Source organism: Garra rufa, chromosome 5 (assembly GCF_049309525.1).
Source record: "Garra rufa chromosome 5, GarRuf1.0, whole genome shotgun sequence".
Taxonomy (NCBI): Eukaryota; Metazoa; Chordata; class Actinopteri; order Cypriniformes; family Cyprinidae; genus Garra; species Garra rufa.
The window spans coordinates 32,764,294-32,778,253 of NC_133365.1; the positions used below are offsets into that span (position 1 = coordinate 32,764,294).

The 13,960-nt window shown below is 35.0% G+C and overlaps 1 protein-coding gene across 1 annotated transcript; it reads left to right on the forward strand.

Moving 5' to 3' along the window:
• Positions 1–948: 948 nt before the first annotated feature.
• Positions 949–13,073, forward strand: cabp7b (calcium binding protein 7b). Its single transcript, XM_073840449.1, has 5 exons — positions 949–1,907; positions 3,300–3,443; positions 3,809–3,921; positions 4,308–4,455; positions 8,835–13,073. The coding sequence occupies exons 1-5, from the start codon at positions 1,799–1,801 to the stop codon at positions 8,960–8,962; spliced, it is 642 nt and encodes a 213-aa protein (XP_073696550.1). The 5' UTR covers positions 949–1,798; the 3' UTR covers positions 8,963–13,073.
• Positions 13,074–13,960: the final 887 nt, after the last annotated feature.

Consider the following 13,960-nt stretch of genomic DNA (forward strand, 5'->3'; position numbering starts at 1 on the left):
AAAAAAAAAAAAAACATTTACTGACCCCAAAGTTTAAACAATATATATTGTATATTGTTACAAAAGATTTCTTTTTAAAATAAAAAATGCTGTTCTTTTTAACATTTAATGCATCAAAGAATCATAAAAAAATCACAGGTTCCAATATATATATATATATATATATATATATATATATATATTAAGCAACACAACTGTTTCCAACATTGATAATAAATCAGCATATTAGAATGATTTCTAAAGGATAATGTGACTCTGAAAACTAAAGTAATAATGCTGAAAAGCCAGCTTTGTTTCACAGGAATAAATTCTATTTTAAAGTATATTAAAATGAAAAATCTCAAATCTCAATTTTAAATTGAAATAATATTTTACAATATTACTGTTTTTTTCTGTATTTTTAATTAAATAAACGCAGCCTTGTTGAGCAGAAAGTAATTTAAAAAAATATTTAAAATTTTACTGATCCCATACTCTTGAACTTTGGTTTATATTTTACCTATTGCGTTTTAAAATTCATCAAGAGTCTAGGTTATTAGAACCGTTTTACAGTTTAGTAACATTTTTACAGTATACCTAATATTTAATGATTTTATTCATATATGTATATTACACCTTGCACATGTAATATTTTAAAATCTATAACAAAGTGTATTATATTAGCCTAAAATACTTCATTAAATAATAAGGCCCGATGCGCATCAATAGAAATATGGAAATCATAAATACACATTGATATTAGAACTACTTATTCAGCTCAGTTCACACTCGTTGAGTTACCGACAAACAACAAAATTGAAGATTAAAGCTTTTGGAAAAAATGAAAGTGTTTGATTGAAAGTGTTACGCGCGTTTGAGCGCGCGCATATAGTGTAGGCGAGTGACTTTGGCTGAAGGGACACGCATCAGGCGCTCACGCATTCGTGGATCAGAACACACCGAGGACGCAGCGGAGCACAGATTTCTTGGATTTCAGTTTAGCATCTCGAGTTTGCGCAAATCAATTACCATGAGTCATTTCTAGTAAATGAACACGTTATTTGTCGTTCCGTAACGGAGGATCTTTGTTTCTCGTGTGCTTTGTCATTTACTTCAGAGCATGCCAGATTTTCTCCGATATGCCTAATGGACAAAAAATAATTAAAATGTTAGCAATCTCCGTGATTGGAATGCTTCAACATATCCTGATTTGTCCAACTCGAGACCGTTCGACTACCTGTAGGATTGCATCAAGCGCGTAAGGGAGGCGGTGATGCCCAGGAGGCAATGCGCATTAGTATAATGTGACACAATTCGGGGTTTTTGCACTCGAACGGAGCTTTCTGTGCACATCGTGCACATTTGTACCCGGTGAATATAAGCTAATGGAACCACCGTAATCTCAAGGAGAGCCGAAGGCACGTTGTTTTCGAAGAGGCGTTGGGATGCTCTACGGTTATCCTTCAAACCCAGCTGAAGATGTATAGAACACGGGGACATTTCCAGCTATATACGCGTACCTCCACCATACAAGCTCAGTCTGAATGGCAATACTTGAATGTCTGAATTCGTGAAATCATATGTCAATAGTTTTTGCACCTGATGCAAAGCAATCCGCAATCGATCGAATGAATGATCATTCCTGCATGAGTGACTAATCGCACCTGGACCACAATAAGACAGGATGGATACGAATCAGACACGCGTTTTGATTGCTGGCTTTGAGATAGCGGAAAGCGCTCTGTAGTAAAGTTGCAGTGGCCGAACTACAGGTGCTATATGAAGATCAGGACACAATCGTTAGTTTGCCCTCGCAGAAATGCCAGTGCGTGCTGTGACTTCCAGGTTCATGTACAGGGGACTTTGCTCAATTCCAGATATCCTCTCCTACAGGGCTCCCGTCAGCCTCCCCGAGGATGAAGTGGAGGGTAAGTGATATTTCATTGTGAGTTGAAAAGAGACGTTATCGCTGGCGATAGTGCTGCCAGTACTTTGTGAATGTGGGGTTTCAGCACCATGGAGAGCGCCCTGCGACAGCCTCTACTGTCCACTATGAAGATAGTGCTTGTTTGTTTTTTTCTGTACACTACCAACAATGGTCGACAAATCTTTTTTTTTTTTTTTTTGTAAGTATTGTGTTGGTTTAGAGATAAGCGTAAGAACAAACGCCATCAGAGATTAGAGTTCTATCTTACAATATGACGGGTGAAGGTGGGCGTTCATATCTAACCACACACTAGAGCCGCAAATGTAGTATTTTAATATTTGTATTACATTCAAAAATTACAAATAATACAACATCTTTTAGGAAATATACATTTAAATAAACTGCATGAATTGATCATAATTTGAATGCTAGCAAAATATAAAAAAATGCCTATTCTTTCAATTCAAGTCTCTTGAAGAAAACGTATTTTGTGGATCTACATAGATTAAATGCCTTTTTTTATTTCATGCATGCTGTTTTTGTTTACAGCCTTTCCAATATGTATGTGCATGCATGTGACACACATCTAGCTGACACTCATTCAGTTCCTGAGAGATAGAGGCCTACCTCTTAGTGATGGGGAATTTTATCTTAGTCTCTTTCTCATATGAAAAGTGTCTTAAGTAGCAAGGGTATATTTGTAGCAATAGCCAAAAACACATTGTATGAGTCAAAATAATTGATTTTTCTTTTATGCCAAGAATCATTGGGATATTAAATAAACATCATGTTCCATTAAGATATTTTGTAAATTTCCTACCGTAAATATATCAAAACATAATTTTTGATTAGTAATATACATTGCTACGAACCTCATTTGGACAACTTTTTTTTTTTTTTGCTCCCTCAGATTCCACATTTTCAAATATTGCTAAATACTGTCCTATACTATCAAACCATACATCAATGGAAAGCCAGATGATATATAAGTCTAAATTAATCAATCTGAAAAAATTTAACCCTATGACTGGTTTTGTGGTCCAGGGTCACATATGTATTGTCATGTCTATGCTTTAGCTACAGTTAGGTTACTGTGCCTAATGTATGAAAATATGGCTTGGCAATGAAAATATTTTCAGAATGACATTGTTAATTACTTCTAATGACAGTTATTAATAATGTTTTATTTTATTGTCTCCTGATATTTAAAGGGCAATCAGTCATGGCACTTATTATGGAACTCTAATTATTCGGGAGAAAGTCACAAAGTGGTCCAACTTTCCAATCGCATATACTGATATAGATATCTATAGAATCTTGTCATGTTTAACATTAAAAAAAAAATTGCGTCATTGTATGTTGTAACATGCTGATGTGTCTGGCACATCTGCAGAAATCCGTGAAGCCTTTAAGGTGTTTGACCGTGATGGGAACGGATTCATCTCAAAACAGGAGCTAGGAGTCGCCATGCGGTCTCTTGGTTACATGCCAAATGAAGTGGAGCTGGAGGTGATCATTCAGAGACTGGACATGGATGGTATATCAGTCCTCGCAAAAACTACAGAAACATTCATAATTTTGGACACACATGCTCTTGTGTATTTTAGCACTTAACGTGCATTGTTAGACCACTATTCATTTGTCTTGTTTTGATTACATGTAAGCCCTGCTAAAAGAGCATTTATCAGAGAGGTATGGTGGAATTGCAAATTCAATATAAAACAACTGCAGCAGCAACTATTGCAATGTTATTGTGAATCACTGAACAAAGCACTGATGTTTCTGATAACGATTCAAAGATTAGACTCTAGCTGTTCTGCTGGATCAGCATAAGATTACAATCTCTCACAAAAAAAGGTTACAGTGAAGCTGGCCTGTGTTCTTGTATCTTGTGTTTCACAGGTGACGGTCAGGTCAATTTTGAGGAGTTCGTAGCACTTCTCGGACCAAAACTGTCTTCAGCCGGGATGCCCGACAGGTTCCACGGAGCCGAGTTTGACTCCATATTCTGGAAGGTGTGGAGGTTTCCTTTGAAATAATCTCAATTATTTCCCTCCATAGTCTCAATGATTAGTTCTGTCTAGCTTTAGCTTTACTTTGTCCCATTGTTCTGTGACTGGCTGTGATTACTGGTGGAAAAGAAGATTATTCATACATTATTCACACTCTGCAATTAACTTGGTGACATTTCTTTGGTAGTAAAAGCAGTGAATTAAAACTAATGTTGAAAGTGCCGTTTCAGTCCATTAGAAGGCAATATTCTCTTAAGTGTGCTATTTAGTATAAGTCATCTGTGCATTAGCCGCTGATCATTTATAGCAGTTATATCATCATTTACATGGATATTTGGCATTTTGAACATTGTTCCTTTAATGAAAAGGTCAATTCTTTTTGTCATTAGTGTGACATGCAAAAGCTGACTGTGGATGAGCTGAAGAGACTCCTGTACGACACCTTCTGTGACCATTTGACTATGAAAGACATCGAGAACATCATCATGACTGAGGAGAGTCACCTAAACAGCCCAGAGTGCCAAGTAGATATTGACAGTAAGTATTCATACGCTAACAATTCTCAGCAGCAATGCAAAAAACGATAACAAAATTGTGACAAACATGATACATTGACCTTGGCTGTTTGTCTGTAGCATATTCGCTCCCTGTGTGTGCCCACGCATCCGCTTCATTATGAAGTGTCGGGGCATTATCGTGTCAATCAAAATTGTCTGTAAACTCCATTAAAAACCCAAGACACAGAGGCCATTGCTGCAGTGTAGAAAAACGCTCTATTTTTAGCTGAAACATATTCTGTTGATAGTCCTGGGGAAATAAAGGAGCTCAAGAATCTATTTGAAGCAGGACAGTGGGGAATGTATCTGCAATACTGATGAGCACTTGAACACCTCGTACTCTTTGGTAGAGAATATATTTGTACTGAATACCAGCCGCTGGCAAGTTTTTCTTCCCTTCGTAAGAAGCTTATACACATATTGTGTGTAATTGAAGCCGAAAAACTAATACACACTTGAGGAGAAAGTTAAGAAATGCAACATTTGTCTTTCCAAAAAAAAAAAAAAAAAAATGCATGCAATATCACACAAGCACGAGTGCTGTTGTTTTATCAGTGACAACAGCAGGAAATATTCATATTAAAGAGTAATTTACATTTTAGACACAATATTGAAAATTTGTTGGTTTTGCAATGCCAATAAAAATATTTACAAATTGATCTGCAACAAGACTGTGGCAATACCAAGTCACTTGTTTTGTTCCTGAATGAATTAAAGTTTTAGAACGATTGGTTTAGAATTTGAATGAATGATTCATTCATTCATCCATAAGACAGGTGCTTATTTCATTACTGATTGAATCGGAGCATTTGTGTAATCACCTGAATGAATGATTCAGTGACTCACTCATAAGACAGATGCTTGCTTTATTATTGACTGAATCTGTGCAGTGACTCACTTATAAAACATGCTTGTTTCATTGTGCAAATAGGTTGAATGAATGATTCAGTGACTCATAAGACAGATGCTTGTTTCATAACTGATTGAATCTGTGCTTTTGTGTAAATCGGCTGAATGAAAGATTCAATGACTCGCTCATAAGACAGGTGCTTGTTTCATTGTGTGAATCGGTTGAATAAATGATTCAGTGACTCACTCATAAAACAGGTGCTTGTTTTATTGTGCGAACTGGTTGAATAAATTTATTCATTGACTCACATAAGGCAGGTGCTTGTTTTATTTCTATTTGTGCTTTTGAGTGAATAGGTTGAATGAATGATTCAGTGACTCACCCATAAAACATGTGCTTGTTTCATTACTAATTGAATCGGTGCTTTTGTGCGAATAGGTTGAATGAATGATTCAGTGACTCACATTTATCAGACAGATGCTTGTTTCATTACTGATTAAATCTTTGCTTTTGTGTGAATTGGCTGAATGAATGATTCAGTGACTTATAAGACAGATGTTTGTTTCATTACTGATTGAATCAGTGCTTTTGTACAAATAGGCTGAATAAATGATTCAATGACTCACTCATAGGACACATGCTTGTTTCATTACTGATTGAATCTGTGCATTTGTGTGAATTGGCCTAATGAATGATTCAGTGACTCACTTATAAAACATGCTTGTTTCATTGTGCAAATAGGTTGAATGAATGATTCAGTGACTCATAAGACAGATGCTTGTTTCATAACTGATTGAATCTGTGCTTTTGTGTAAATCGGCTGAATGAAAGATTCAGTGACTCGCTCATAAGACAGGTGCTTGTTTCATTGTGTGAATCGGTTGAATAAATTATTCATTGACTCACTCATAAAACAGGTGCTTGTTTTATTGTGCAAACTGGTTGAATAAATTTATTCATTGACTCACTTATAAGACAGGTGCTTGTTTTATGACTGATTGAATATGTGCTCTTCTACAAATAGGTTGAATGAATGATTCAGTGACTCACTCATAAGACAGATGCTTGTTTCATTACTAATTGAATCGGTGCTTTTGTGCGAATAGGTTGAATGAATGATTTAGTGACTCACTCATAAGACAGATGCTTGTTTCATTACTGATTGAATCTGTGCTTTTGTGTGAATGAGCTGAATGAATGATGCAGTCACTCACTCATAAAACTTGCTTGTTTCATTGTGTGAATCGGTTGAATGAATGATTCAGTGACTCGCTCATATGACAGGTGCTTGTTTTATGACTGATTGAATCTGTGCTTTTGTATGAATAGGTTGAATGAATGATTCAGTGACTCACTCATAAGACAGATGCTCGTTTCATAACTGACTGAATCTGTGCTTTTGTGTGAATCGGCTGCATGAATGATTAAATGACTCGCTCATAAGACAGTTGCTTGTTTCATTGTGTGAATCGGTTGAATAAATGATCCAGTGACTCACTCATAAGACAGGTGCTCTTCTACAAATAGGTTGAATGAATGATTCAGTGACTCACACACATTTATCAGACAGATGCTTGTTTCATTACTGATTAAATCTTTGCTTTTGTGTGAAGTGGCTGAATGAATGATTCAGTGACTTATAAGACAGATGTTTGTTTCATTACTGATTGAATCAGTGCTTTTGTACAAATAGGCTGAATAAATGATTCAATGACTCACTCATAGGACACATGCTTGTTTCATTACTGATTGAATCTGTGCATTTGTGTGAATTGGCCTAATGAATGATTCAGTGACTCACTTATAAAACACGCTTGTTTCATTGTGCAAATAGGTTGAATGAATGATTCAGTGACTCATAAGACAGATGCTTGTTTCATAACTGATTGAATCTGTGCTTTTGTGTAAATCGGCTGAATGAAAGATTCAATGACTCGCTTATAAGACAGGTGCTTGTTTCATTGTGTGAATCGGTTGAATAAATGATTCAGTGACTCACTTATAAGACAGGTGCTTGTTTTATGACTGATTGAATCTGTGCTCTTCTACAAATAGGTTGAATGAATGATTCAGTGACTCACTCATAAGACAGATGCTTGTTTCATTACTGATTAAATCTTTGCTTTTGTGTGAATCGGCTGAATGAATTATTCAGTGACTCACTCATAAAACGTGCTTGTTTCATTGTGTGCATCAGTTGAATGAATGATTCAGTGACTCACTCATAAGACAGATGTTTGTTTCATTACTGATTGAATCTGTGCTTTTGTGTGAATTGGCTGAATGAATGATTCAGTGACTCACTTATAAAACATGCTTGTTTCATTGTGTGAATTGGCTGAATAAATGATTCAGTGACTCACTTATAAAACATGCTTGTTTCATTGTGTGAATTGGCTGAATAAATGATTCAGTGACTCGCTCATAAGACAGTGCTGCGTCCCAATATGCCTACTTATACTACGCCCTTAAAGTATGTACTCTTTTGGTGAAGAAAAAGTACACACTTTTGAGTATGTAGTAGAAGAGTAGGCAAGCTTTGGGACATACTATCACGTCACACAACTGCGTCTTTAACAGAAGCTCTGTCTCATCGATACACGCACAGTCACTGTAAACTGGCCTGTGAATCATCTTGTCACAGTTAACATCCTCCACATTTAATTTTAACCTTCATACCAAAGGAAAGAAGAAGAGAGTAAAGAAGTAGCACATTGATCTGCCAGTCGTGGGTCTTTCACGCTGAAAACTCTCATATTTTCTACATTATGCATTTTAAATTTAACGATCAAACGGATGTTTATAAAAGTTCACATTGCTGTTGCAGATAAAATATGAAACAGATAACATTAAATAAATATTTTTTACCAGGTTAAATGTTGATCATTTTCTAAACATCTCTACCTTAAAGCTGGTCACACACATCCACCATGTTTGTATGTTTTTAACGCGTTTTATGTTTGTAGTTTGGGAATGAATTCTTCGCCAAAGCACAATGGATTGTGGGCAATATTAGCCATTAGAGTGTGCACAGATCCACACTTCAAAAATCAACCTGAAATAGATGACTTGTATAATAGTTCTTGTTTTTATTACTGATTGAATCAGTGCTGTTGTGCAAATCAGTTGAATGAATGATTCATTGACTCATAAAACAGATGCTTGTTTCATTGTGTGAATCAGACGAATGAATGATTCAGTGACTCACTGACTGCTTTTGTGAGAATGGGTTGAAAAAATGATTGATTGACTCGTAAGAACACTCATTGTCGCCACCTACAGTGTGTAACCTGTAGCAAGAGTAATTGAAAAGTCTCTGCTACTAAAGAACAGACTGAAACGCACAAATATGTGATAAATAAGTGATACAAAAAAGTTGAGGGACTCTTTTAATGCTGCCTGACCAATCAGATTCAAGAGCTGATATAAAAATGTGTCTATTGGAAAAAAATCCAGTATTATGTATAATAACCTTACTCTTCTATTTTTTCTTTAACTTGTCCTCAAAGCAAGTCCCATGCAACAAGTCAAGCACACCTGTGTGCGCAAGAGCTTGATTTGTGCCTTCGCCATTGCATTCATCATCAGTGTAATGCTCATCGCAGCCAATCAGATGCTTCGAAGAGGAATGAAATGAACAGTTCTGTTTCGAAGACAATGAAGGACTGACAAGAGGAAACAAGGTAAAAATGCAAAAAAGTCCACTAATTTTGCTAGTATCTAATGATCAGATTTACAGAAACACCAAAGGCTGCACTTTCATTCTACTATGAACTCAAGGTAAAGACAGACTGTTGTTAGACAGACGAAAAAACAATTTAGCCCAAAACAACATAGTTTAAAAGTGTCTTTATCATTATACTATAGTAATGATCATTGGCCAATGAAATATGACATTTTTTTCTTTGGCTTATGTTACAAAGAAGACATCTATTATAATGTAGCACTTGAAGTATTGTATTGTATTGTTGTATTCCACTTTATATCAATATCATGTCAGGGTTATTATATAACATGACACTATGACATTGACAACTATTTCCCCATTCTGTAACAACGTGTAACCGGGTCACGTATGTTACACAGTTTTAGATCCAGTAGATCCTAGATTTATTTCACCAACGTCGTCTCAAACCGATCACCGATGTTTGATCTCTGGGGATATTTATGGATACAGAATGAAAAGAGGGAATAAACTAATTTGTCAACACCAAGTCTAAGTCACCATGCGTAGTTAGGCTTAGAGCTATTTAAAAAGAAAATGAATGTACTAGAAATTACCAGTAATAAACTGTGATGGAAAATAGAGTATACATTTGGTGACAATCCAAAGTGTTACTGAATCTAACCTGTGCAATTGTCTTGTTAACTTGCAAAAACAGTATTTCTTCCAGTCTTGACTCTCAGGATTGTTTGTTGACAGGTATTTTATTAAATTGTCTGCTGGTTGTGTGAGAAAAAGTGTTGTTAAAAGTGACTGAATATTACAGGCTATTCGTACTGTGTCCCACGTGAGACTAAATGTTTTTTGTCGATATCTTGCAATATAACTGTTCAGAGTGTTAATACATATGATTACATATTTGCATGACGTGTTTCCTAGCCTTTTGATAACATCAATGTTGTCAATGAATAATCAGTCTGTATCAGTATTATCATTATTTTCTTTAACAATTTGTGGATTTCACTGTTCTGGGGTGTGATGATCTGTATAATAGTCAATTCTTCATTTTTAAGTCATGACATTAATGTTCTCTCATCGTAACCGAATTTGTGTCCACACCTGGTCAACTGGAAAATTACAGGTTAAAACTGCATTCCGTAACTCTTTAAAACGATCCAAATAAGTGCAATATTTTAGAAAACGAAAGTTAGGTGGTAAAGATACATGCAAGCAGTATTAATCAAGATATTAGCCTAATATTTCACCTACCTAACCGGAAATTAGAAGAACAAGCACTAATGTTGTCAAGATTCTTGCCCTGGAAATCCTGGTTCAGTTTGGCCAAACACAAACCCCTTTTTTACCTCAAACATTTTTCTTGATTTGTAACTTTTGTCAGTCTATAGTACCTCTAATGTTTTTCCTGGCCTGACCGATTAGTACAGCCCAAAACATGACAATAATTGCAGCAATAATCAGCAAAATATGCAAGTTTTGTTTGGTTCAGAGGCATTGTGTACGTTCAGGGCTGCCAATATGGCAATTTTATGATGCGTCAAGAAAACACTATACACATCATTATACACATAATACACGTTGTTAACATTAACAGTGTGAGAATAACATATAACAATGATAGTAATTTACACGTTTTGATGTCATATGACCTAACTTTGCGATTGTTAGATCAGCAATGGCAATTGTTTAGACGCACAACCCACGTGAAGAAGATAATCTGCAAATAACTGCAATTGCAAGTTTCAAAACTTACGGAATGCAGCTTTACTTTTAAGGCTTTCATTGCTTTTAAAGCAACTGCATGTATTTTTGTTTTACCTTGAAATAGCAGTTTCAAAATCGGTGAGCAGGTACGAATTTCGCAGAAAGGACGGATTGCTTTACAGCAGTAACAAATGCATTTGTGCAGCTTTCCAGTGTAATTACGACAGTAAATTCCACTCTCTTAACTGCAGGGGCCCCCAAAGTTGCAAAAAAGACACAAAACTACATACAGTTGCTTTAAAGGGATAGTTCACCCAAAAATGAAAATTTGATGTTTATCTGTTTATCCCCAGGGCATCCAAGATGTAGGTGACTTTGTTTCCTCAGTAGAACACAAACCGCTGCAGTCTGTTAGTGATTTAATGGCAGTGGATGGGCACTAAACCTTTGAAAGTAAAAAAAACATGCACAGAAACATCCAAATTACATCCGGCGGCTCGTGACGATACATTGATGTCCTAAGACACGAAACGATCGGTTTTTGCGAGAAACTTAACAGTATTTATATAATTTTTTACCTTTGCTATACAGTAATGTCCAACTCAGCTCAGCATCCGGCGCATTACCTGTGTACGCGCTTTGGCGTAGTATATGCAAACGCCGGAAGGGGAAATCGGTGAAAAGTCAACAGACCTGAATGTATACGTTTGCGTAAACTACACCAGAGAGCATACACATGTAACGAGTCGGATGCTGAGCACGCACTCGGGACAGTTGTTGGACATGGCTGATAAAAGGGGAAAAAATGATATAAATACTGTTCAGTTTCTCACAAAAACTGATCGTTTCGTGTCTTAGGACATCAATGTATCGTCACGAGCTGCAGGGTGTAATTTGGATTTGTCTGTGCATGTTTTTTTTTTTTTACTTTCAAAGTTTTGGTGCCCGTCCACTGCCATTAAATCACTAACAGACTGCAGCGGTTTGAGTTAAAAATCTTTGTTTGTGTTCTACTGAGGAAACAAAGTCACCTACATCTTGGATGCCCTGGGGGTAAGCAGATAAACATCCAATTTTCCTTTTTGGGTGAACTATCCCTTTAAGTTAATGCCTTCATAGCATAACTCAAAGGGAATGAACCACTGCGCATTATTCAAAAGTATTATTTTGAACTTAACTCAATAGCTTTAAGTTTGGTGCGAGTTAATGGTAACAAGCAATATTTGGCTTATGCATACTCTGAAGTAAATGTATGCATCCAGCATCTATCTGTAATTTATGCATTTGTCAGTAATCTCAGTGCCTAAACAGTAAATTGGATGGTGTTGTTCTGTGTGTCTTAGGTTTGAAGTCCAAAGTCTATATTTTGTGCACTTTCCCAGTATTTGATTCACGTGTGTTTGTGCTTTATCACAGATGACACTTAACTGATATGAATAAATTGTTCATTAACATTTCTGTGACTTAATTTGGAAAAACAATCATGTAAGTTAAGTCTAATCATTTAAATGTATCTGCAACTGCATATGATTGTAATGACAGTGTGGTATTAGTTTTATGAGGCTGTAGAGTTACATATCAATATACAACTTAATTTTTTTTCAGAATATAATTAGTATCATACATTACAGAAGGTATTTATTTGTAATCAGCAAACTCAGACTTCAGATCATGAAAGTAATGCTGAAATGATGAGACAACCTTTGCGCAAAATATATAAGCAATGATGAAAACTTGTTTCTTTGCAGTTGCATGCATTTGTAGTTTTCTGACATGTGTTGTGTAATGTCAAGGTCAGCCTCTGTTGTTAAAATATGCAATCTATGCTTATTTGATGACAATTTACTGTGAGTTACGATTTATATATCTATACATATACAAATTGAGATATACTGATTTCAGGACATCAGACACATATCATGCTCTCGATTATCCAAAGCTCAAGCATGTGATCTGCTCACTAATAGGGGTAATATTATTTAACATGGCAATATGTTTTTTTTTTTTTCAGTCAGAGTAATATATGGGTAAAACTCCTAGGATTATATAAAGAATAGGTTTATTTTTGTATGTTTCCAATATTTCTTTATATAAATTCATCTTATTCCACATGGAAATATTACAGCACCTTTACTTTACATTCAACTACATAATGGCTGATACATGTTGGCAGTTACAAATTAGCTCACTTAATTATATTAATGTAGTGATGTAACTAATATATCCAACTGATGTATGTAACTTTATATTGCATCAATGTAGCCCTAGAAAACAACCTTGAATCTATGATGTGCCAACATGTGCTGATGTTACATTTAATTGTACCATGTGAACAAATTAATTAAAACAGTGGTGCTTCTTCTTTGGTCTCCTGCACTGATTTTTTCTAACATTTCTGCACTTCAAAAATGCTGGTTTGGCTAAATTTACTTCACATAGACTTCCAGTCAAGTTTTTGAACAGTAAGATTTTTAATGTTTTTAAAGAAGTCTCTTCTGCTCACCAAGCACCAAGCTTGCATTTATTCAATACAAAGTACAGCAAAAACAGTAAAATTTTGAAATATTTTTAATATTTAAAAGAACCGTTTTTTTTCAATATATTTTTAATATTATTTATTCCTTTGAATTCAAAGCTGAATTTTCAGCATCATTGCTCCAGTCACATGATCCTTTAGAAATCATTCTAATATTCTGATTTGCTGCTCAAAAACATATTATTATTGTTGTTGTTGAAAAGAGCCGAGTAGAATTTTTTCAGGTTTCATTGATCATTAGAAAGTTCAGAAGAACAGCATTTCTCTGAAATAGAAATCTTTTGTAACATTAATTTATAAATGTCTTTATCATCACTTTTGATCAATTTAAAGCATGCTTGCTAAATAAAATAATTAATTTCTATAATTTCTTTCCCAATTATACTGATTCCAAGCTTTTAAATAATGTTTTTGTATAATGTCACAAAAGCTTTTTATTTCAGATAAATGCTGATCTTTGGATCTTTCTATTCAAAGAATCCCAAAAAAATGCTCAACTATGTACTCAACTATTTTAAATATTGATAATAATAAAAATGTTTCTTGAACAGCAAATCAGAATATTAGAATGATTTCTGAAGGTTCATGTGACCAACAATGCTGAAAATTTAGCTTTGATCACAGAAATAAATTACATTTTAAAATATATTAAAATAGAAAAGAGTTATAGTAAACATATTTCAAACATTTTGGATCAAATAAATGCAGACTTC